At 33.8% G+C, this 27,506-nt stretch overlaps 1 protein-coding gene across 6 annotated transcripts in view; it reads right to left on the bottom strand.

Moving 5' to 3' along the window:
- Nucleotides 1-27,506, bottom strand: part of LOC142320531 (glycerol-3-phosphate phosphatase-like) — a 94,697-nt gene that overhangs the window by 20,204 nt on the left and 46,987 nt on the right. For all 6 annotated transcript variants that reach the window (XM_075358422.1, XM_075358421.1, XM_075358425.1 and 3 more), the window contains 3 exons: nucleotides 18,328-18,488; nucleotides 12,645-12,788; nucleotides 10,119-10,326 (listed from right to left, as the gene is read on the bottom strand). In XM_075358422.1, the coding sequence (XP_075214537.1) occupies nucleotides 10,119-10,326; nucleotides 12,645-12,788; nucleotides 18,328-18,488 (513 nt within the window). The remainder of the gene's footprint in view (nucleotides 1-10,118; nucleotides 10,327-12,644; nucleotides 12,789-18,327; nucleotides 18,489-27,506) is intronic.

The raw sequence follows: 27,506 nt of genomic DNA, 5'->3' as shown, positions 1-27,506 counted from the left end.
TTGTATTAAGCTCCTGCATGTATGCAGTACCTGCATACATGCTTATCATACCATTTAAAAAAAATTTTCCTTATAATTCTTCCCCTCAACCAAAATCTTTAAAAAGGAATTTTTTTATTTGTAGCATATTTTTTAACCAAATCTTTTGTCTTCCCAAGCATAGTAGTAGTGCAAACAACCCAAAAAAAAACAAAAAAAACTTGGGGGCAATATTGAGAATAGGGAGCCGATCAAACTTTAAAAATATTGATTTTTGGAATTTTTTTAAAACTTATTTTGGTTTATTTACATTTTTAATAATAATATTACAATAAAATTTTATCACAATTTAATCCCACTTCTAAAACAAAATCTTAGGTAACTTTTTATTGCTAATACATTTTTCAGTGAAATATTTTTTTAGTTTCTTCCATACATGAAAAAACAAAATTAACCATGTATCATTATTTTTCCACTATATATGAATAAATAATCAATGTCAGGAAACAATGACAAATTTGTTGGCAGCTTTTTATAATATTAAAGACTTGAATAATAGATAATAAAAAGCATAAAACTGATACAATCTTTTCTATTATTAAATTACATATTTTATACAAGAAAAGATAAAAAGTGTCCTGTTATTATTGTTTAACAGTATTAGATATGTTTTGCTCCAGTCATCCCTTGAATTGTAAATGAGAGTATGCGTCTTGAAAAGAAACTATATTTTCTAAATTTTTTCTAATGAAACCAAAACAGTTTAATAAATGTAGAAAATGAAACATGTAATCTTTACAACTAACCTAATACAACCTACAAGGGCTACTTTTTAAGTAAGGTCTGTGTTTTAATATAAACAAAACTAGTACAGGATATTGTCAAAAACATTTTTTGTTTATATCACTCTACAATTTACGCCACTTTTCTACATAGTTATCTTGTTTGTTTAAACATTTATCATAGCATTTTACTAAATTGTTTATATCTACATCATAGAAATCAGCCACCTGTGAATACAACCAGTCTTCAACCATTGTTTTCACTTCTTCATCAGTGTGTCAAACTGCTGACTGCTGAGAGATTCGTTCAGGTAGTGAAACAGATGGTTATCATGAGTTTGAGCAGCAGAATGAGATCATGCATTGTCATGCAGCAACAAAACTCCAGATGACAATAGGCCACAATATTTCGCTTATTCTGACGACATGCTGAAGTTTCGTCAAGGTCTCGCAGTATGCATCTGAGTTTATTGTTGTCCATTTGGGTATAAAATCAACTAACAAAACACCAAATCTATTCCAAAACACAGTTGCCTTAATCTTGGATGTTGACATTGTCTGTTTGGCTTTCACTTTGGCTGGAGATGTTGTGTGCCATCATTCTATTGACTGCCTGATCACAGTTAATCATGGACACTTGTCACACCCGTCCTTGGCTATGATATAATAGAGGGCTTTTTAGCACAGCACAATCTACAGGTATATACTATACCTGGCAAGTTACCCACCTATGTAGGTATGGTATGGTATGGTATGTAGGTATGGATTAATTGTCTATGAGATTGCTGGTGGCTTGAGTGAGTGCTACAAATGTAATGTTTCAGTTCAGCAGGGTCACTTCCTGCACAGACGTGCAGACTGGAAAAAATTTTTTGATTTACTTTCGACCGAGTTCAAGTTTTGGATTGGAGTCTGAATATCTTGGATTTGGAAGATCTGGCAGTTGGTTTGTTAGCAGCTTCTCTTGATGCCACTGAGTGTTCAATTCCCCGAAGTTTCGGTCGAGAGAGGATTGCATCATGGTAGAATAGGGAGCTGTCTGGCATGAAGAGGGTAGTTTGTCAGAGAGCTTCTCAACATGAGGGTGATCTGGAATGACGGGCAGTCCTTACTGCTGAATACACGACCCGGAGATGTCATTACTTTCATAAAGTCTGCACTGCGAAAAGGTACTACTGGCTACTACTCCTTTGTTCATGAGTAGAGGAACAGGAATCCCTGGGATGTAGTATATAGGGCCTTGAGACACAAACAACAAAAGGATTGCTCTCTCGACCAGATTTGGTGTAATTTCAGATACTTTTGAGATTTTACACAAATTACTACATGATTTACTGTCTGATGATAGTGAAGCTGAAGAGACCGCATACCATCTGTGGGTGTGGCGAGAGAATGCTCAGTTCTGCCGGGATGCAGTGTCCTTGGAGATCACCACAGCTGAGGTGTGTCAAGCTATCTGTAGTTTATATAGGGGTACGGTCTCAGGCTTTGATGGAATAACAGCAGAGCTTCTTGTTCACTTGGTTGGAGTGAGTGTGAGAGATGTCACACATGTATTTATTAAATTATTGTTTGGAGGATACTTCCCTGTGTGTTGGAAGGAGGGGATTGTGAAATTGCTATTTAAAGATGGCAACAGGGATCCTGCTGTTAGTTCATTGTGTAGGCCTCTGATGTTACTTCCGGTTTTTGGCAAGGTCTTTGAAAAGGTTCTGTATCTGTGTATAAATGAGAGGTTAACCTCGCAAAAATTGTTGATGGAGAATCAACATAGGTTTTGTCTCAGAAAGTGTACTGAGGACTCCATACTCTGTGTGATGAGTGTGATAACGACCAGTGAGAGGGAATATGTCCTGGGGATTTTCCTGGACATTTCCAGAGCATTTAATAATCTATGGTGGCCTTCTGCTATTTACAAATTCCAAAAAAGAGAATGTACTGTAAGTGAGTTGGAAGTTATGCAAAGTTACTTCAATCATCGGGATGTGCTGCTCCGCGAGGGCAGCCATGAGATTGGCAAGATGCTGTCTACAGGATGTTCCCAGGGCAGCAGAATGTTGGGTCCATTATTGTAGGTGGTGGAGTTTGATTCTTTCCTGCTGGTGAGGTTGCCCAGTGGTTGTTGCATCATGGCTTATGCTGACGATGGGTTCCTGCTGGTTGAAAGAAGCTTGCGGAGGGAGGTTGTACTCCAAGCCACTTGGGCTTGCAGGATGCTTGAGCTGTAGGATCAACACATGATGATGTTTGGCCCAAAAAGACCAAGACCACGATGATGCTCCTGAAAGGCTGTTTGGCAGTGAGTCGGCGTGTCTGTGTTTCGATGGCAGGCCAGTGTATAAAGTATGTTCAGGTTCAAAGTACCTAGGAGTGTTTCTTGATGAGAAACTGCAATTTAAGAAGCACCTCAATATGTTGTGGAGAGGGCCTGCAGTGCCTTCTTCGGTATTTGATGTGTGGTCAATCCTGATTGGCTCTTAACTTTAAGATCATGTATAAAGGTGTAGGCAAGGCTATTATGCTATACACAGCACTAGTTTGGGCAGATAGGCTAAAATATAAAAGTTATTGGAACATATTATTAAGGGCTCAAACCCTAATTTTTTTTTTTTGTTTCTGAGCGAAAAACGCCTGGGCGTTATCATCGCCCAGATTTTTATTAATAAAAGGGTAAAATAACTCCAAAATAACGAAGTATATAAGGAGTAAACGTAATATTAATCATATAATAAAATTTTTGTTAAAGCAAGCCAAGAAGGCAAAATAAAACTCAAAACTAATACCACAGATGAAGCTGATAAAATGTAAAAGTTAAAACAATTGAATAAATAAACTATATAAAACTTACCTAATTCCGATGGGTTGTGGAAAAGTCCCCTCCCCGGATAGTAAAATTAAATACATACAACCAAAAAAATCAAAATTGAAAGTAAAGGTCAAAATTATTAAAAAAACTCTTTTTATAGAAAAACATATATGATAATACTAAACTCTTTGCAGTAACCTGGCACTATGCAAAAAGAGAAACATTCAGTCCAAATATCCGATATTATTGCACAAGATATCATGGATGTTTCTAGGTATATTAAACTGACGACGCATAACATATGCAGTCCACGAGAATGTGGTGCACAGTCATGGGGCAGTTGCATCGTGTGTATAGGGGTGAGGCCTCTCCTGACATTAGGTATTCGTGTGTGATCCTTGTATGTTCTAACCGTAACCGGCAGAGGACCACTTCCTCATGATGAGATTTTCTGCAAGAGGAGCCCCATGGCAACACTGAATTTTAATTCGTCGGAGTTTATTATCGACGTTAGTCGCCCAGTCACTTTGCCAGCTTGCTCTCAGTGATTGTTTTATACGATTGATAAAATCAAAGGTAGTAACTTGGGTGGTGAAAGGAGGTTGATTACACGCTTCTTTGGCAGCATCATCTGCTCTTTCGTTACCTAGAATCCCAACGTGGCTAGGGATCCAGCAAAAATCTATCTCTCTGTTGCGTTTATCTAACTCAGCGATTTTATCATAAATGTCAATGACGACAGGATGTTTGGAATAAAAGTTTTCTAATGCCTGGAGAGCACTGTATGAGTCACTGCAAATAAGAATGCTCCTATATTTAGGGCTAACGATACTTCAAGCCCTATCCACAGCGAGTAGTTCTGCGGTGAACACACTCGTAATACCGGGTAGGCCAAACATATAAGTCTTTTCATTAATAACAAAAGCACTACCAATGTTACCATCACGTTTCGACCCATCAGTGTATATCACCACATCTGGGTTCGACTTGGTGAGAATAAACTGAAACATCTACCGGAAAACAGTAGGTGGTGTTGATCGTTTATCGTATGTTGTAAGGTCAAATGTAAAATTTACAAGGCTTATTCTCCACGGAGGATTTGAGCATGGACATGATGGAAAGAACGAGGGAGTGTCACCATTTATATGCTACAGCAGACGTAATGTACGGACACCCACAGGCGCAATACAACGTGAACGGTCCTCATACTTCCTTAAATTAGGATTCTTAAGAACTGGGTCAAAAGTTGGGTGATTTGGCTGTCCTTTAAGACGGGCAAAATAATATTAACAACAAAAATATTAATATTAATATTGACAACAAAAGCTGGTCTCATCTATTCGAAAGTGATGGCTCGCCATCAAGTAAGCTTGCAATAGGGCTCGATCTAAACGCACCTGTGGCAAGCCGAAGAAAAGCAAGATGTACACCATCCAGCATTTTAAGCACGGTTTGACGAGCTGAAGAATAGGCGACACAACCATAATCCAAATGGGAACGAAGAATGGAGTATTAAAAACATAACAAACATGACCGATCGGCCCCCCAATTGGTGTTACTAAGGACCCGCATCATATCTAAAAGTTTAGAACATTTTGTCCTCAATTCCTTTATATGTTTGATCCAGGTAAGACGGCTATCAAAAAGCAAACCTAGAAACCTAATGTAAGGAGAGACAGCAATAAGCTCTCTGTCCAGAAAAACCCGCGGATTAGAAGGGTTCCGTAAAAAAAGAAAAGACTAAAAGAAAAAAGAAAAGACTACACGTTTCATCTTGTCGGGTGAAAACGTGAAACCAGTAGTTCTTGACCAAGCCTCAAGGCAAAATATAGTGTTCTGTATCAGTCTGCAGTGGGTGTAGAGCGGCTCGCAACGTAAATAACAAAATCATCAACAAAAAGAGAACAAGAGACAAGAGCCACAATTGGTAATGCTGTTTATGGTCACACAAAACAAGGTGGCACTTAATACACTACCTTGAGGTACTCCATTTTCCGAGACGACACTGTCTGAAAGTGAATCGTCTACACAAACACAAAACGTTCGGTGATTTAAGAATCCCCGGATAAAAGCAAGCATATTGCCATTGATTCCCACCTCCTAAGGGTATCAAGAATGCCACGTCGCCAGGCGATGTCGTATGCCTTTTTTATATCGAAGAAGATAGCAACGAGGTGTTGGCTGTTCAGGAAGGCGTTTTGTATGGTTGTCTCCAATTGACACCAAATGGTCAATGGAAGATCTCCCTTGTCAGAAACCACACTGTTCCGAAGAAAGAAAACCATGTTTCTCCAAGTACCATGCAAGCCTGCGGTTTACCATTCTCTCCATTACTTTACACAACATGCTTGTTTAAGAAATATGGCGGTAGCTTGAGGGATCGGTTTTGTTTTTACCAGGCTTTAGTACAGGTAGTACTAGAAGGACGTGTAGGATTACCCGATGTTTGTAGGACATATCTGCTGGCAGTTTCAAGTATTATGGACGTAAAAAAGGAACATTGCTCAAGGATGTTCGTACCATTGTCATACTGTGATTGGAAGGCTTTACAATATCCATCCCAATCTGCCCTTTCAACAACCCACCTCTGCGGCCTTCTCCGAATCTCGTGGTCCACACCGAAACCAATAACAATTGGTTTGTGGTCACTGCCATGAAAATCATCACAAACAGACAAATCAAAATGAGGGAGTAAATTCGACGAGCACATGGAGAGATTGATGTTAGACACAGTACCAGATGATAAAGACATAAATGTATGAGATCCATTATTCAGCAAACAAAGGTCCAAGTCCTGCCTCACATTGTGTACTATATTTCCCCGAGTGGAGCAGAAAGTCGCGCGCCAAGAAACATGGTGGGCATTGAAGTCTCCTACTATTAACGATGGAGATGGTATTTATGTGAGGAGGTTTGAGATATCCAGAGCACTGAACTCAGTGTTCTGTGAGAGATACAGATTGCAGATATGTAACTTGAAGGGGATGAGATCCTCACTGCAACAGCAGGAACGAGAGTGGTCAGTCGAATCCTTGTAGCCGATACTCCATCCTTCATATAAATATCCTCTCCACCACTATCTCTACCGTCTACTACACAGTAGTATCTCTCACAGAAGTATCCTCTTAGTGCTACCGGGTTATGTCGCAGAAAACTCATCTTCTGGAAACACATGATAATTGGATCATGTACTTTGTATTCCAATTGGATCATGTGCTAGTATTCCAATATCTTCAATGCGGGACTGTACACCTCTAACATTCCACTGAAGAATGTTCATAAAAAAAAAATAAAATAATAAATATACTTAGGAAACTATATAGAATTTAGTTATATGTGATTCTGTTTTTCTTTTTCGTGTTCTTTAACTTAGATAAATCCGACGCCTTCGGGTCAGGAGGTTCTTCAACCATATCTTCCAGTATATGCGGTGATGGCGGAGGAGACTTATGAGAACAGGATGTTGCTATTGACATCCCAGAGGGGGTGGTTATGTGGGTTACCTTCGTGGGGACCTTGTTAGTTGGCTTACTGCCAGCTGTGGTAGCCTCTGCCCGTACCGGTAGCACTTTGCGAGCAGGAACTTTTGTATGGACCACACTGTTGGATTCAGTTATTGCGATGCAGGATTTTTTACTCACCTTTGTCTGCCCAGAAATAGTGGCTGTAAGTGAAGTAACTTGATCAGAAAACATTTGAATGAGTTTCTTAAGTTCAGTGCAGGATCCGCACTGTGGAGTATGAACAGGTGAAGTAGTCTGTTTTGACGCAGCGGTAGCGAAGGACACATCTGGTTGTACGAGGTTCTGTGAGTTAACTATCTTCCCATACTCCCTGCATGCAGCCGGGAAAGATAGTTTCTGTTCAGTACAGATCTTGAGAATTGCCTTCTCTTCCTTAAAGGTTGGGCAATCTCGGGAGCGGGCTGTACGTGAACCATTGCAGTTCGCACATTATTCACTTTCCTCGCAGTTAGTGTCACTGTGACCTTCGGTAGCACATCGAGCACAGATCTCCGACCTCGAGCAAGATGTTGCAGTGTGACCGTACCTTTGGCACCTGAAACACAGCCGTGGGGGGTATGAATGGGCGTACCCAAACGGAGAGGTAACCCACTTTAATCTTCTCTGGAGGAACAGGAAGACTGAATGTCAGTACAAGGGACGGCGTCAGTTCTTCTGTCCTGTTCTGCCGTTTCATCATACGTTTCACCTCTACAACACCTTGAGTACGAAGTTCATCAGCAATTTCCCTCAAATTCATTTCCAGAAGGTCACGACAAAAAATTACTGCTCGGCTGGTATTTAGGGTCTTGTGGCATGTCGTACTTGCGATTATGCCACCCATATTGGTCAGACGTAACAAAGGGCGACTCTGCTCATCGTTATATGTCTCCACCAGAATTGTCCCATCACGTAATTTTTTAATGTTCCTCGGAGAACCAATACATCCTGTGATGCATTTATTAATCAGGAAAGGTGAGACCTTTTGAAGGGAGCCACCCTCCTGATTATTCTTAACAACAACAAAGCGAACATTCTTGCACCTAACAACATCCTCGTCAGCTGTAGCAAAATTATCCTCGTCAGACGAAGCTGACCGTGGCCTTTTCACTAGACTTAAATTGGTGGTTTTTTCAGATGGACCACCAACCATCATAGAATTTGCTGTAGGAACTGAAATTTTGGTCCCACGAGAACCGGCGATATAATAGACCACTCCAGCAGAGCGCACACATACTGGAGCTAGAGCTAAATACAACTGGGTTTGCTCTGGTGCACAGAGAACATCGTTCGAGACTCACTACGTAGAGCCATTCACCCATCGGCATGATAGTTCCCACCTTGGGTTACGGTTGCGTTTCGTACGATGTCGCAACACCACCAAGTGTAAGTGAAAGAGAAAACTGTGTTGGATGTTGTGTAGTCGAGTAAATGTATATGTTGTAATTCATGTAGTGTACCTGGTGTAGCATACGTGTATAGTGAAAAGTATTCTGGAGCAAAGTGTGTAGTGGGAAGAAAAGCTGCAGAGGCTAGGTCCGTGGGGACACCAACCCCCAAAGTCTTAAAGAATAAGACTCCCCTTCAGGGTCAAAGCCTAATATTGCTAATGGTAACAGATGGTTACCATACTATTTTAAAGAAGGTAGTTTTGGTGATTGCAGGCATGAAACCAGTAGACTTGATTGCGCCTGAGAAGCTGCAGCGGTATGTTGCTAAGAAGTCCAGTGTCGAATAAAGTTCAAGAAACTGAACAACATGGCATGCCTTGTGGCAGGCCAGATGAGATGAGACAGATGGTGAGCATTATATGCATGATCTCTCTACAAATGTTGCTGGTTTGCGAGGCGCTTCTTGTTTGCACCCTAATAAATATGTGATGCAATTTCTTTCCGGCCATGGTGCTTTTAGGGACAAGAAATATTAGGGATTGCAGAAATTTGGCCTGGTAAATTCTGGGATGTGTCCTCAGTGTGGACATTTGGACAATACCTACCATGTTCTTTATGAGTGCTCGAAGTATGAGTTAATGCGTACAGAGACCATCTGTTGGCTTGTTCTTATTGGGTCGGCATTGGATCTTCATGTAAACTGGGAGAGCCAGGCCTAATGGGCAGTAGTGGAGAGTATTATAATGTACTTAGCAAAGGAAAGGATTGCAGAGGGGATCTAGAGCTCTGCTTGGATTTCTCTTGTATTCTGTTTTTTTTATGTTTTATTTTATGAATTATGTTTCTGTCGTTGTTTTTGTCCTTTGTTTTGTTTCAATGTTACTATGTTTTATTGTTCCTTGTGATATTTTTATGTTTCGTGTGGTGTGTTGAACTCACTTTTACCTTCTATGGGTAGGTAGTTCAATTCCTTTGTTTAGTTAGGTCCTTTCAGTCTTACTTAAGAGTAGGTGAGATATGTTTTGTTTTGAGTTCATTAAATAGTATAGTAGTACAACGATGGGAATGTCACTCGTAGAATTCGCATCTGTGGCATCCTGGGCGAGGTGGACTGAAATATGTCAAAAACTTAAGTTTCAAAGATTACCTCCGGTAACGGGTTGAACAGTCTTACCCATTTAAGCACTTTGCTGTCACCTGCAAAGAATTAGGCCTGTAAACCTTACTTATCTGGCAATGTATGTCCACTGCTGACATGTTTCTTGCAATCAAAAATTGAATCACAAACCGACCGTACTTCATAATCGGCAGGCTGCTCAATATTTGGAACATTTCAACATCACAGTATAAACTGTATACTGTGATGCTACAGCTGTAAATGGCATCTGCATTTGTGCAAGGCATGCTGGGAGCCAGGGCACATGTGTGTTTTGACAACCATACAAAATTTACATACAATCAGACTTTACCTAAAAAATAGCCCTTGTACATAGATAAAACTACCAGTAGTGCTAAGACTAAATCTTTTAGATCCAATATCTGAAAAATTATACAAGATAATAGCTATAACATAATTAAAAAGTTGCTAATTTTATATTCAGAATAATATAATAACACATACAAAAGTGATAATAAAGATTTACATGACAATATATACCTGGTATTATTATTTTTGAACTATGAGGAAATCTCTCATCCTTGTTAGTAGCAACAAAATGAACTTCTGGATCATTAAGGTAAGTTGCAGCTTTTAACATCTTAGGAAAACTGAAATGTTCATCAAAACCAACTATTACTGCACCAATATCAGATTCTAGATTTACTGTAGACAAGTAAGTAGGAACATCAGAAGAGATTACATCTGGCTAAAAAAAAGATTAAAACAAAAATAGAGGATAATTACAAATTCATTTAAGAAATTATATATACACAAGGTGTGATCAAAATATAACAAGAATTAAAATCTTTATCAAAAAGAATTCTTCTATTGATACTGTCTCCTTCAAAGTACTCCCTGTTGCAAAGATTCTACACACGTTTGCCAGTGTTTTTCCCAATCTTTAACACATTTGTGGAAAGCATTTTTCATATAGCCTAAGTTTATTAGTGGTGTTGTGTATGCATTTTGGGGCAGTGTTTTTTTCTTTATTTCATCTACTGTCTAAAATAGTTATCTTTTTAATGTTCTCTTAATCATTGGAACAAGAAAAAATTGTAGGAATGCAAGGTCAGGAGAATATGGAGGCTGCAGCATTAGTTTGTTGTTTTCATTTTTGGCTAAATAATCAAAAATTAACAGTAAAGTGTGAACTGGAGTGTTATCATACAACAAAAACCAAGAAATTTTTGCCAACACTTGTGTTAGTTTTCTTCAGGTTGCTTCACGTAAATAGCAAAAAACTGCTAAGACTTCCTTGCCATATCAAGGATAGGCTTATTCAGCCCATATCAGTGTCCATCTTTATTTGGTCTCAATCTCATAAAACTGTTAAATAATATTGTTTATTGACTATACAACCTTATGGTAAGAATTCATAGTCGATGACACCATTATAATAAAACAAAACCAGCAAGGAAACCCTTAACATTCAATAGAACTAGGTGTGCATTTTTTGGTTTTGATTTTTCAATATCAAAAACAACTGTAACTATGTTTCATCAAGAAACAACATCATGTTTCACACATAATATGTTTGAGTATTTTTGAGTCATCAACAACGACAGCTAACACTTGTTCTGCAATATTTTTGCAGTGCTGCTTTTGTAGAAAATTCAACAGTTTTGGAACAAATTTTGCTCCCACTCATTTCATACCCAAAATGTTAGCCTTAAAAAAGTTTTTTCACACGAGCCATAAGAGATTCCCAACCTCTTCAATAACTTTCTAATAGTAATAAGACTATTACTGACCACAATGTTTTTTATTTTCATTGGTTGCTGATGTGTTAGGACATCCAACCCTTTTGTCATCTTCAATGTCTTCTCTTGTCCTTCTTGAAACCATTTGTACTCCACATAAACCAGTGGTATTGACAGAACAAAGTTGCTAAAAACCTTTCCTGACCTCTTCATCTTCATCACTTTATTACACTTTTAACGCAAAATTTAATGAAGGCCATTTACAAATAAAATAAATCCTAATTACTTGGCTGTCAAATTTGAGCTATGCCTCTAATACAACTGAAAATATTCATATATGCTGTAGAAAGTGTGATTCCTTCAGTTAGGAAAAGATGAACTGGGTCAAAAAGACATAGGCAGAATTAAATTTTTTTTACAATGTTTGTGTACTGTTAACATACGTCAGGAATCCATTCTGCTGTTAAAAAAATAAAAGAAAAATTTTCAAATAGACAGGCTACACTTCAATACTGTTTTTATATAACTCAGTATTTTTATAAATAGTCAAAAAAACACTCACCTGAATGAGCACTAAAATAACACTCATGTTAAAAGAATATAAAAATAACATCTGAAGAGAAATTCATCTTTTTGTGTAAATATTTTTAATCCAAATGTGAATGTTTCAAATATGACTAAGAGAACTTGCCTATGCTCTCTGCTACTTTTATTTTAAACTGTGTGAGAGAAAAAAGAAGTCTGTAAAATATTATTTACACATGAAAAAAAACAGTTACAAAAAATTAAAAATTTTTATATATTTTGAGTAAATTGATGTTACGAAGGCAATAGAAAATAAGTCCAATTTTAAAATTCTATTTTTACTGAAAAATAAACAGAAAAAAAAGAATATGACAAAACTATGAATCATATGTACCTTCAAATACAGTATAAGTTTAATTAAACAAAACTGTTATTTTTAATAATGAATCAAATTCCCCTTTTTAAACTTATATTGTAATGCTTTCATTAGCTTTTGCCATCAGATTTACTGAGATTGAGGCTGATGCTTTATCAGCTCATCATTTGATAATGCTATTCTAACAGTATTTATTTTTTTTTGAAAAGTAAATAAAAACTTTATGAATGATATTAACATAAACTGAATTTGAAATAGACAAATTAACAACTAATAAATATTAAATTGGATTCCAATTTATATGATAATAAAAAGCTCGATTTTAAGTAAGCTCTTAAAAGCCCTCCAAATAATACACATTAAATAATACCACTATTATTCATTCATAAGATTAAAAAATAAATCAGCAAATAGTTAACTGACCCCTACTCCACAATGTTTTATGCCAACTAGATCCAACTCTTGAGATATTCCTTTACTACCGATAATATATACCTTCTTGTTTCTGTCAAAATTTGAATTATTTAAATATAAAGCAGCTAGATATGCTGTGCTGACAATTTCATCCTGTAATAAAATATAAATGATGTTGATTATTTAAGCAACAACATAAGTAAAAGTTTGTAAAACTAACGTTCAATAATAAAAGTTATTTATGTTAAGTTTTAATATTTTTCTATTGATCAGACCTTTTAAATCAAAGATCCATAATTTTTTTGAATCTAGTTTCTTGGATTAATTTCTTTGTTTCTCTTGATCACATCTGTTCTTTAGATTTATTTATTGTACATAATCTGAAACTAAATTATTATGTAGATTATGGTATCACTAAAACAATTTTTTCTTTAATGAAAAACCAAAAAATACAATGGAGTGTTTTTATTCTGAAAAAAAAAAACAAAAAAAAACAACTAAACTTTTTTATTTAAAAGCAGAATAAAAAAACTTTAAAAAAATCTGATGTGGGCACTAAAGACTTTCATGTACACCTATTAAATTAAATATACATATTTTTTTAAAAAGAAAAGTACATAAAATTTAATTTCATTAATAACTTCTAATATTTTTTCATATTTCTTTTTTTTATCGTTATTAATGAATTATTATATATCGTAAAACTTTTTTACAATCAGAGGTTAAATTAATAATAATAAATCAATATATTTAAAATAAAAAAAAGTTAAAAAAAGGCAAAGAAGTCTTATTCGAATTGACATGCCTTCCTGTTCTAAGATCCAAATATTTCATTAATTAATTGCCACTTAATTTAATTGGCATCAATGAAGATAAGTACCACATATGACATATCGTTGAAAAGCTCTCAATGAGGGCTTATTGCTGCAGTAAAGAAAAAGTTCAAAATCCAACTTGTTTTTGGATTTTTGGCTTTTTTGGACATTTTTAGTTCAATCGATTGCCATCAAAAAGGGAGGTGCTAAACTAGATGTTACAACAGTCCTAAATCCGAAATTTCAACATCCGACGGCTAATTATTTTTGAGTTATTTTGAGAACATACATGTATACATAAATAGGAGAGATTATCTCTAAAGTAAAGACCGTTACATTATAAAAACATTTATTCTGAAAACGTTATAAATATTTTCTATTTCCCTGCTGAAACTACAAAGCTTATACTACTTCTCTGTATAATCACCATATGAATTAAGACATTTATTGTAGTGATACACCAAATATACTCTCATCGCAAATTCTTTTGTCGCCAGTCCATTTAGCCACTGATTAACAGCATTTGACTTGCTTCCTGCTCAAAACTTCTTTCAATTTCCCAAACAAATGGTAATCAAAGAAGCTAAGTCTGGAGTATATGGTAGGCGATTGTAAATTTCCCATCCAAATATTCTCAGTAAATCATGTGTCGGACCCAGAACATGTGGACATGAATTATTGTGCATCAGGGTGACACCGTCAGTCAGCCGCCCACAGGTCACAGATTTTGAATGGTGCACCGTAACCTACATAGAGTTTCACAGTAGGCTTCTGCATTTATAGTTGTTCCATGTGGTATGAAATTGATCAGCAGTATGCCAAGCCGATCCCAAAAAAGACTGCGGTCATCAGTTTGCATCCAAATGATTGTGACTTGACCTCTGTTGGTCTGGTTGGTGATTGAGGATGACGTCATTCACTTGACTGCCATTTTCTCTCAGGCATGTAATACAAAATCCATGTTTCATTGCCAGTAACAACTGAATTAAGGAACTCATCACCTTTTTCTGTGTAGCGCATCAAAAGTTCCAAAGCAGATCCCATTCGGATTTTTTTGTTACGTTCCGTTAAGACATGTGGCATCCAACATGCACAAACCTTTCTGAAGCTAAATGGTCATGAAAAATGCGACCAATAACAGCTCTTGAAACATCAGGAAAAAGAATACCCACGTCGGAAATCGTTGAGCAATGAGTATTTTCTGATTTCATCATCGATGGGTTTCAACAAGTCCTCTGTGATTATAGAGGGCCTTCCCAATCGTTCTTTATCATGCACATTAATTCTGTTATTTCTAAATCTTTCATGCTATTTTCGGATGTTTCTTTCATTCATTACATTACCACTTTTGATGGTTTAATAAACTTATTACTCCAAACTTATTACAATTTTACAGTCGGTGGCAACATCAGTTTTCCTATTTATTTTATTATGTAGTAACTCACATGTAATCAAAGGTACTACAGTGCTACAACTTACAGATAACAATGCAGTGTACACATTACAAACGTGGCCATGAACGACACAGGTTTGCCAACCTTAAGGAGAGAAATTTCCCAGCAGTCTTTACTTTAGAGACATACGTACATACAGACAACACACCAAAACTAATTAAAATGGATTCAGGGATGGTCAAAATGGATAGTTCCGTTGAAATCTGAAAACCAAATTTTTTTGCAATCAAAATACTTCCTTTACTTTGTATAAGGAAGTAAAAAAATAACAAAAAACTGTTGGAACTGCTCAAAGTTCAATGTCAGGCAAATTTTCAAACAATGATATAAATAATGAATGTTGCCATAATAAACAATCTTAGAAATGGTTACTAACACAACAATCTGGAAATTCTCTCTCTCTCTCTCTCTCTCTCTCTCTGTGTGTGTATGGTTAACAAATAGTTAACCAACACTATTCCATAATATTTATTTTATGCTAACTAGATCCAACTTTTAAGACACTACACTAACTTGCATTATTATTCTTTAGCAACAATAGGCTAATTCTCAATTACTGCCCATTTACATAATGATTGTTACACAATAATAATACATTATATAAACTAAATGAAGTATACCACTTCAAGGTTAACAAAAGAAACTGCCCCATAATTTACCTGGAAGCATTAAGAAAAATGATAAGAAAACGTTGATTAAGCCAAATTACGAGGGTTATTTTTTTCAAGGTCCGATCAGTCTTGAAATAAAAACCCGCGCAAAAATTGGATGAACCTTTGCAGATATGTGTTGCGCAGCGTCTCTAGTATGGCCTTCAATCACGCCGTGTCAATTTCTGTATTGAGTGATTCGTTTCGTGAAATTTCAAGGTCAGCTCTCTACACCATTGTAAGTGAGAGACTTCAGTACCGCAAACTGTGTGCGAGATGGGTTCCCAAGATGCTGTCCGACTATCACAAAACAATGAGAATGGACGCCTCCCTAAGCGCTATTCTCCAGCGCTACCACAAAGAAGGAGAAGATTTTTTGAACAAAATTGTCACAGGGGACAAGACATGGGTCCATTTTGAAACTGAAGAAACAAAAGAACAATCTAAACAGTGGATGCAATCTCATTCTCCCAGTAAGCCAAAGAAGTTCAAGCAAACCTTCTCCAACAGAAAGTGTATGGGGGTACTGTGTTCTGGGACCAGAATGGAGTTCTCTTGGTGGAATTCATCGAACGTGGCACGACCATCACTGCAGCCTCATACTGCATGACTCTTCAACGTCTATGCAGGGCAATTCAGAATAAGCGGAGAGGAATGTTGTCATCAGGCATTGTATTTCTCTATGACAATGCTCAGCCGCACACGGCACCTGTAACAAAAAAGCTCCTGCCGCATTTTTGTTGGGAAGTGTTTGATCACCCACCATATAGCCCAGATTTGGCACCATCTGATTTTCACCTCTTTGCTCACATGAAACGCTGGCTAGGAAGACATTTTGGCACAGACATCGAGCTGCAGGCCAGTGTAGAAACATGGCTGAAAACATAGGCGGCTCGTTCTATGACAAGGGTAATGGAAAGTTGGCACCATGCTACAACAAATGTCTAAGTCGGAGTGGCGACTATGTAGAGAAATAGCGTAACTATGTAAGTACTTGTTACAAATAACAAATTTTTTATTTTCACTGGACCTTGAAAAAAATATCCCTCGTACAATACACAAATTAAATAAAAATGAGAAATTATTAATTCTATACTAATTTAAACAAATAACAAATGCATAAAGTAATAACAATGGCAATAAAGATTTCTTTGGGGTTAAGCAGTTGTATGACTGTTTTGATTGCAAGGAAATATTTTAGCAGGGAGAAAACATTTTAAAATGTATTAAGAAATAAATTATCAGAAAGTAAATATCTGATTATTTTTTAAGATCTGAATGAACCTGGTCCATGAAACAATTATTTTTCATTTTCTATTGGCCAGTTGGATCAGCAGAATTTAAATTTCCTAGCAATAAGCAATAATGTATATATATATATATATATATATATATATATTGTAATCTCATTGAGATTACTAAGAAAAATATGATTTCTAAACATGTCAAATTAACAGTACTAACTTCTAACTACTTTGTTATAGACAGTAAAGTTTCCTCTTTAAAGCAGCCATTTAATATGATCAAAACTAACATTCCCAGTGTGACTAATAAGCAAAAGCAATAATAAATAGAAGAAACTATAATTAGTACATAAAACTCTTAAATGTTACTGTCAAATGCTGGCTCAAAACGTGAATAGATAATTTATTTTTATAATAAATCGTTACTTAAAAATTCAATTACTCAAGAATTTGATATATTTGAAACATAAGAAAAATCATATATATTTTTGATTTTAACATTTGCAGATAGAACAAACATTTATTTATGTTGCATCAGAAGAGGTTAATTTAATTAAACTTTAAACCTAATATACAAGCTATACTGAAAAAAATATATTAACAACTTAATTCATACACCCATTTACAAGATGGGGTATCAAAATGTTTTGAGACTAGCTCTGTTGACAAGAAAGTACTTTATTTATCTATTAGTACACACTGTCACCTTCAAAGTAGTTCCCTTGGACAGCATTACAGTGTTCTTACCACCTCTGGAATGTGTCCTGGAAGTCCACTTCTCAAAGTGTTGCAAATGATTTTGCTATTCATACTGGATCTCCACAATGCTGTCAGAACAGTGCCCTTTAAGCTGAATTTTGAACTGCGGGAAGAGAGCAAAGTCTGCAGGAGCCAAATCTGGAGAGTGTGGTGCATGGGGAGAAATGAGATCATGTTGACAGGGTACATTGTCGTCATGGAGCACCCAGTTTGCCACACAATACTGCTTGCTTTTGCCAAATAACCTCCCTCAGCTGCATTAAAACCTGACAGCAGAACTTGCTACTGATGGTTTGACCACTGTGAGCATATCATGAATGTTCAAGAAGACGATGAGCATGCACTTGTTTGAACTATTCAAACAAGTGCATGCTCATCGTCTATAAAGGCCTTGCCTTTTTTAGTCACACTCAAAACGCCTTGCACAATTCATGGCAGCATCATCGTAAACTTAATGGATCATGTGCAACATTTTGGTGATAAATTTGAAGAGTTTCACACAAAATTTGCTCTATGTGTTGGAATCACAAAAGTGGTAATGCTCATGGTTATAATATCATGCATTGCATAGCTATCAATACACACAATACAATATCTCTTGGCACACTGACTTATGAAGGTAGGTGATTCCTGTAACTGTGTATGCAGCCTTGATCTACCATTTGTTGGCATGTTACAGAACTAGTCTTGAAACCTTTTGATACCACCTCATATGCATGAGCCTAAATATAAAATATGAAAAGAGGAGGATAGAAAAATGCTTCACTTACAACACTTGCTTTAAAACCAAGATTGTTACATTTCTGAACGAACTCACTTCTAGTTTTAGTGCTGTTGTTTGTGACAAAAAATGTTTTCTTTCCTAATTCTTTAAAACGATTCATAACCTCTGCAGAACCTGGAAACGGGTCATTGCCAACCCAAAGAACTCCTGAAATAGAAAGAAAGTTAAGCAAAATTAACAGACATTTAAACATTGTTCTCTCTCTAATGTTTTAACAAACAATTTGATACCGATGACATGTGACATTGGTTTTGTCACCCCAGTCAAACGATGGTGTGGCATCTCCTACTGTACTCTATTCTCTTTATTTATGTAAAAACTGAATTCTTATGTTAGAATAAGGATAGATTACAACATTCTGCTCTTTCCAATTTATTATATTATTTCATTTGGACTGATTAGTGATAAAAATCAATAAGAAATTACTAAAAATGTATAAAACTAAAATTCAGAAAACGTTTAAGGAAAACAGATACCCTTTTTTTTGGATTACAATCCAAAATAAGAAATTTATGATAAGGTAAAAACAATACCAGCTTTATGGTACTGCAAAACAAAAATACAATCTAGAAATATTTTCTTTCAGTCACTTAATAATTAACATATTATTATTCTCCACTTTTTTTTTAACAATATATGTTTTCAGTGGAGGGAATGTTTATTTTTGTAAATAAAAAAGATGAAAAGCCACTACCTTTGTCTACATTAGCTGAATATAAACTTATATGTTAAAAATAATAATTACAATAGTGACAAAAAGTAAACGTAGTAGAAAATTGTTGAATAAGACCAGTTAGTGTAAAATACACTTACTGGCAAAAATGTGTTGAAACTATACGATACGAAGATAAAATTATGATTAATTTTCATGCACTCAAGTAAAAATAAGGCCCTCTCCCAAAAGTTTGTATGTGTGTTTATTTAGCTCTTCATCCAAGTAACTGCATGATTTACCCCAATTGAAATTATGATTAATAAAGAGGTGAATTTTTATACTGCGTAAATGAATGGCCTGATACGGATTTGAACCCAGAACCTTCCAGATGAAAGGCTATCACTCCATCATGGAGTTGATGGAGAGACAATCCTGGTGGTGATTTTAAATTATATATTTAAATGAAATTATATTTAGATTAATAAACATTTCCTATTATTTAAATAACATAAAACCAACACATTTGTTGCAAATCAGTTACATACATAGAATTTGTTTTTATTTATAAAATTACTTTATGGTTAAATGTAAAAAAATAATTGTCATATTAAGAATAAAATGAAGCATAAACAAGTCATACAAGACAAAGAAACTCATCACCAAAAATTTCAACAACATTAGATGCAATGATTACTACTATAAATAAACTTCCAACTCTAGCAAAAAGAAAACAATGTCATACCATTAACTCGCAGAAAAAATCAATGCAAAAACTGAGAAAAATAATATGGTATTATTAATGAATAATATGCTTTTTTACAATCAACATTCAAACCATATGATTACCATTGTAATTAAATTAACTTTACAATTCACTATATAACATATATATATATATATATATATATATATAACTTATTTTACATGAAACTGGAAATTTCTTACTAGTGATTATTACAGTGGTTAGTTGCAATAAATTTAATGTAAAATAAGAACAATAATTTAAAAAAAATTTTAATCACATTAAACACAAAAAAGAAGATTCAAGCATTTAAGAAGTATTTTCTGAACAGAAACAGTATCATATCTTTTTACTTGAAATTACAAAATGCACCAAATTTTATAAATGCATTATTTCAATAACTTACTTTAAAACATCTTCTGTCGCCATGGCAATCATCTTTAGTGAATGATGCTGCTCTCTCACATTAAAATAAGGTAAGAGGAGGCAGGTTTTTTTCAATTTAACAGAAACAGATTTAAATGTTTTAGAAGTATGTTTTTTATTTGGTATTTTTTTTTTTTTTAATTTTGTTAAGTTCAAATGTATCAAGGTCCTTTTTTGCAAACATGTAATGAATCAAGTGGTTGGATCTGTAGTTTTCATCTGTCAGATGGTAGGCAATGCTGACTCTTATGTTTCAATACAATCAAAGGCTTTCAAATATTCTTGTACATTTGTTTTAAGTTGTGTCGCACTTAACCAGTGTAGAATATTGAGGCATCAGAAGATATTCCAGGAAGATCTCCATATATAGGATATTCCAGGGGCATTATATCCATATTTTTAATTTATGAGCAACTTTCCCCATATCTTTGTTTACACATGTGTGTACTTTTAATTCTGTTTATCTTTGCTCTTATTTTTACTTATTTTCAGTAGGAGAGCATCAATGAGTGCACTTTATAATATTGAATTCCGTGAAATGCATCAGGACACTTCGGTAGTCTGTGGATCATACATCTAAAGGTGGACAGTTTAACAAATTTGAGTGTTTGAGATGTGAACAAGAATATCATTATATGTACATATTTTTTTTTAAATGTTTTTGTCGGCTGATTTTTATAATGGCAAAAATCAAGAAAATTTATTTATTTATTTATTGCATTCTTATTCATTTATCAAGTTAATTTGTGGTGTATTTTGTTTATGAATGTTAATATTTGTTCAGATTGTCTTGTGTTGCCTCAGTATAATAAGAGGTGTTACTAAAATAACTGTAATAGTTATATTATCTTTTAAACATGTTTGTTGATGGTATGTATTTTGTTCTACATGATGTAGAAAGATTTCAGCTGATACTAGAAATAGTAAAACCATACTATAGAAAGCTATCGGTTTAAAACATGAAGTAATTTAATTTTGTAGTAATGTTTAGTAAATTTATTACATCCAAGATGTGTAGGTTGTTCCATTTTGCTTTGTTTTTAAGAATGAAGAATATTTATTGACAAAATAATTGTTAACAGTTGTTAATTTGACAAACATCATTTGTTTTATCAAATGATGTTAATATTACTAACATTACATTTAGGAATATTTTGATAGTTTTTACTTTTTTTATGCATCATTGTTCTATATTAATGTGCTAGTATTTATGTTTATGTATTTTCCAATAACCTTGCTCAAGTATAAGGCTAGTTTGTAGGCAAGCAATTTTTTGTAATACATGATGGGGTTAATAGAATAGTGGGCTAATGTATTTTTAGGAAGCTTGAAGGATGGTGATGTTTCAGAGTAGATTTGTTTTAGAAATTATTTTTGTATGTTAGTTACAACAATGTATTTGGATCTGTTAATGATTTTTTGGGTGGATCCTATATAAGCTCTGCACTATAAATAAGCTCTGGAACAGAGTTCAATAAGAATGAGAATAGCAGCACCATTATGGTTGCAGCAACATTATGAGTTACGGCTGAAAACATTCAGAGTTAAGTTATTAAGAACATCATATTTATAAAATTTGGTAAAGTTTATTGTTTCAAAAGTTTTAGTTGTAACTAATTTTCACTGCATAGCATAATGGACTTTGATCATTTGTACGCTGTTTACAAAACTCAAGTGTAAAAATCATTTTACTCCCATTGTACTTATTTTTATCCAGTAGCCTTATTTAAAAAAAATTTTTTTTTTAAAGAATGGGCATTTCTAATTTTTTCCAAGTATAATTCTATTGAAAAATCCATCACAATAACTGTAAAATTAAAAAAAAAAACCCAAAAAAAACAGTCATATTCAACACTGTCTGACGTAGTCCTTTTCTCTTGTAAAGGGTGTTTCAGAGGAAAAAAGATACTATTTCAAGAGGCGACTTTCAGAGCTAAAAATACAAAAAACATCACACAGATAGGTCCAGACATGCTTTGCGCTTGAGTTAACTAAATATTTACCCGATTTTTGCTCTAAAGAAGAAAGTTTTTTTTTTTACCTGAAAAATCAAACAAAACAATTTCGAACTATAACATTAGTAATTTCCAAGAAAATCATTATAAAGCCCAAAAAAATCAGTCAAAAAAATACTTTTTCATTTTTTTGGTATATTAATTTCATTAAGTGCCAATTTACATAGAAAAGTTTGTAACTGTATTTAATTCTGATAATACTGATCAGAATGAAATCAACAGAAAACAAATGCAAGATTGACAAATCTGAATATAATTAAAAACGAAACAAAAGTCAAAGAACAGAGAAAAATCAGCAAAGCATTTAACATGAGGGTGATCAGAAAGTTCTTGACAGATCAGAAAGTTTGGCAGAAGAGCCAAACTTCAGAAATGTTATCTTATTTTTCAACACAGTCACCTTGTAATTGGATACATTTAGACCAACTTTCCAACTTTTTTAATATGCTCATTATAATCTGTTTGTCTTTAAAATAAGTGGTTATCTTAGCTTTGAGCTCATCATTTGAGGTGAACCTTTGTCCAGTAAGCCATTTCTTGAGGTTTCTGAAGAGAAAGTAATAGCTGGAAGCCAAAACCAGTGATAAGGCATGTGAATGTAAGTCATGGAGTTTTGCAGCAACAACCTGAGATGTGTGTGTAGGCATGTAAGCAGATTAATGTGATAAAAGAGCACTTTCTTTTTGGCCAGAATAGCACCCTTCTATCAGTCTATTCATCACCCTTCTGATGGTTCTGCCTTTTCCAGGTAGTCTGTGAACATCACACCAAGAGAATCCCACAAAACCATATCCATTACTTTCCCGGCAGTTGGCAGTTTTACTTTCTTTGGCTCACTTTCACCTGCTCTCACCCACTACAATTACTACAAACTAATCACTACATGTGTGATATGATAGATAACAACTTATCCTTTTATAAAACATTATAGTAAAAGACAAACTTGCCTAGAATTTTTATAGACTTAATTATTTCTCTACTAGAAAATATTACACTGTCAGAAAAAATGGACATGTATATTCAACAATGTAATTGAGCTGCTGAACATTCTATTCATCACAAGAAGGAATTTTTAAATGAAAATTTGTTGGCAAATGGACTGCTCATAGAGACCTGTTAACTGACCGCCAAAATCTCCACACCTCACTCTATACCTGTGTACTCACAATTGAATGTAAAGTACATACAAGTTATACACAATTTAAATTGGACATGATAAATTCAACTGAATCTGATTTAGAATTGTAACATTTTCTTCACTGCTTTATTTTTAATTATAGGTGAATTTGTCTAATATGCACATGTATTCTCTATTTATATCAATTTATTTCAAAACTAAATTCTCTACACATGTTATTCAAATTTTTATTTGTTATTGTTAATTTAACAGTCAATTTACAACAAACATAAAAAAGGGTGTTTTTTGACTACAATTTTTTTGGGATTCACAACAATTTTTGTGGAACTATCAGAGATCTATTTCATTTTTCAAGTCAAAAAGGACTGCTACATATATTCATACTAATGGACACCATATATACTTTTTTCTATATTAACCATGAGAGGTGATGGAATAGTCACCTAAAATTACTTTCTTTTTTTCCTTAAAACTTACCATTTTCAAAAAAGTTTTACTTTGGTTATCTGAAACTCAAATAGCACTCTTTTTAGCAGGTCATTCTGTGTCAAATCAACAAGGTGGATAGCCATTCACAACCTGACGACTGGAATTTTCATGAAATTTGGTATGAATTAATTGTTGATAAAGTTATGAGAAAATACTGAATTTTAGATCTCTATGATTAACCATTTTATTTTTAGAGCCCTTCAAATTTGCTGGAAGATGGAAAATTTTGACATGCAGCAAAAGTGTTAGGACAATATAACAATGTTATTTACTGAGATAGAATGATAAACTTTGACTTTAAGCTTTATTTTAAAGCTTATTTGATGCTCTTTCATATGATATACAATAAGCCTGCCTACATTAAGATAAATTTTTATTTCAAGATCACCATCTTTGACTTTTGACCTTGAATTTCAGAGAAAAAGGTGTTTTTTATGAAAAAAAATTTTTTATTCATCATTATATTATAAAATAGCTGTGCAAATATGAAACAGGGACTGCACTGGGATCAAAAGAAAAAGAATAAAATTTGTATCAGTGTTTTAACAAAAAAGTATTTTTTGTGAGGTTTTGAGGTGTTAAATACTTAAATTTTTGTTGGCTGAAATTGCAAAATCAAATAAAATGTCTTGCAAAAAGAAACTAAAAGTAATGAGGTAATATGTTGCTCATTTTTTTTGTCTAGTTCAATCAAATGACCAATGATGATGTAATGCGATGACTCAGTGTAATTAATACAAACTGAAAGACAAAATGTATTGAAGCTTACTATATCATCAATTTAATTATAGTTTGTGTTCATTGTTTTAGTGTAAACAATATTAAATATGGCATAAAATATGTAATTTATTTAAATAATTTATTTGTGGAATAATATGATGTAAGAAAGCATGAGCACTGTATAAATATGCCCTCCAAGTCAAGATATTCAGTGTTTATTTATTGATTGTTATGTGTTGGTGTAGTTACAGTTTTTTTAAAGTTAGATAACTTTTGAAATATGGCAACCTTTTAAAATAATAACTGTTGTAATCCATTTCAAGAAGTAGGTTTTAATAATGTTACTAAGCATTTAAGAAAAGTTACCATAGATGACAGAAAAAAATCCAAGTTTAGAAAGTGATTGGAAGATAAGTGTCTGAAAAACTTGCCACAATTACTAATAAAGCTTCAGAAGAAGAAGCAGATGATGGTGAGAAGCCCTTTATTATGAAACAAATTATGCATTACACAGGCTCAATGACAGACTAGTGCGTATTGGGGAATCACCTGTAAAATCTTAATGACTGCAAGAGAAAACATATCCAGCCAAAAAGATTGCAAAAACTGAGTCATCAAAGTGGGGAAAATTATTTAATGCAGCTAATAAAAATTCTGAGACTTCATCGCAAGTTTAACCTGATAGCAAAATCTTGGTACAGTTGAGAGAAAAATTTAATTGTACAACGGATATCTCTTAAAATAACAATTCTTACTCATCTTCCACGAAGTTGAAGCATCAAAAAAATGCAAGATGAAAACCCAGTATGTTGTCAAGATGAAAACCCAGTTGTATTTTAGCAGGTGGCAGTGGAACTCAGTGTATGTGTATGTGTAAGTGTTATCCATCAGAATGTGGATTAATGCTTGAAGGATTTAAATTAAATTATTTAACAAAAGTGTGCAGCAATCATTTCACTTCTTATAATGATGAAGATTACAAATTATTTGTAGAGAACCTTGAAATCAAAATTTATGTAAACATAGGCTTGTTGTATATCTTACGGAAGATCATCAAATAAGCTTTAAAATGAGATCAAGAGTATCATTCTACTCTAATAAATAACAAAGTTATGTCGATCTAACACTACCACTGCAAGTGAAAATTTGCCATTTGTCAGCAAATTTGAAGGGCTCCAAAAACGAAATGGTTTATGTTAGCGATGTTACTGAAATTCAGTATTTTCTCATAATTCTATCAACAGTTAATTCATACCAAATTTCATGAAAATCCCAGTTGGTTAAATTGTGGGCCTTGTTGATTTAACACTGATTGACCCTAGCTCTTGATAGCAGTTGTACCTAATCAATTAGTTTATTACTATTATATCAGAAAAAAAGAGCAACATATTAACAGATATCAGAAATGTATTGTAGTGATATAAACAAATCAATCTAGTTTGAATAAATAAATTTACTAGTTAACGAAATCCCTGTGCAATGTTTTGTTGAATTTTATATTTTAATAAAAATATAATTTTTCTCAAAAATGTAACACTAACAAAAGCAAGTGAGTTTATAGAATAGCAGTACTTCTTCTTCTTATAATATAGTATTCAAAATAATTTCATTAATTTAATAAATATTTCACCTAATCTAAAACTTATCATACACTTTGTGTGAATATTGACAATATCTAAACCTGGGGAATATGCATAACATTCTGAAACATGAACAATAGTTCGTAAACTACACTTGCATATAAATGTATCTCCTCCATGTCATGCAATATCTGAATCAATCCCATTTAGCGTTCTCTCATTTCTAGAGGGCAAGTATTAAGTACTAAAGCAGCTAAGTTGTATATTAAGTTCTGTTAACTGCTTTACCCATTCTCCAATTCTTTCTTCCAACTTTCTGATCAGGATGTTTTCTTAAAAATGGATATCAGTCCAAGGCAAGTTCCTTAATATAATCTTGTTGACGGCAGCCTGTGCAACTGCTTAGAAAATCTTTGATATGTTTATGCATTTTGCATGGTCCTTAAGCAAGTAACCATCTTTCTCAATACCTACTGGAGTTATGTTCGACAATAGGTATAATTAAATATGTTCAATAATAGGTATTATATATGTATGTGCGCCTTATGAAAACAAAAGGCTGCATTATTAAATGCTCAATAATAGTGGTTAACTTGTCATCACAAATCACTTGTTTAACAGCCGATTATAGAAGTTGAAGGTTCTGAGGTTCAAATCATAGTAAGAATTAGCTGCTTTTATATGAATTTGAATATTAGACAGTGGGTGCCGATGTACTTTAGTGGTTGAAGTTTAATTAATCACCACACACTTCAGGAATGGTCAGCTTAAGTTTGTACATGACTGTGCCTTGTTTACATACTTTTACTCTTTTTTTTTCTGAGAAATAAATTCTCTTTTCTCTGTTTATCAGGAGAAGAATAAAATTATTTATGTCAGTTAGTAATCAAATTAAGTCTGTTTCCTTCATAATACTATAATATACAATAACTTGACAAAGAAATTAATTTTTGATTATAATTAACACATAGAGTTCTTTTCTTACAATTTCTTCTAGTGACATATTGCCAAAAGCATTCCAGTGCTTATTTTTTTAAAGTGAAATAAGAGAATTTTTATATAGAAAATTGTTTTTTAACAATATTCTATAAGCATTTTTACACTAAAACATGTAACATGATTTATCATGTTAAAAACAAATGACAAATGATATAGTAGCTCAGAAATGTTATGAGTTCTTCTGATGAAAATATTTAACTCAGAACATAGTTTTATTAACTGTGAAATCTTTAAACCTGTATAACCTTTTTTTTATAAACAGTGAAACTGTATATATTTGAAAATTAACAGTTATATTTAACATTCTACATTAGGATCATCACCAGGGAAAATTATAGCTTTGTACATAAAATATATTATAATAAATTATAAAAAAATTATACATCATAACAAAGTCTTTA

This window comes from Lycorma delicatula, chromosome 2 (assembly GCF_047948215.1).
Source record: "Lycorma delicatula isolate Av1 chromosome 2, ASM4794821v1, whole genome shotgun sequence".
Taxonomy (NCBI): domain Eukaryota; kingdom Metazoa; phylum Arthropoda; class Insecta; order Hemiptera; family Fulgoridae; genus Lycorma; species Lycorma delicatula.
The sequence above is the reverse complement of the archived record's forward strand: the minus strand, read 5'-3'. Positions and strand labels throughout refer to the sequence as shown.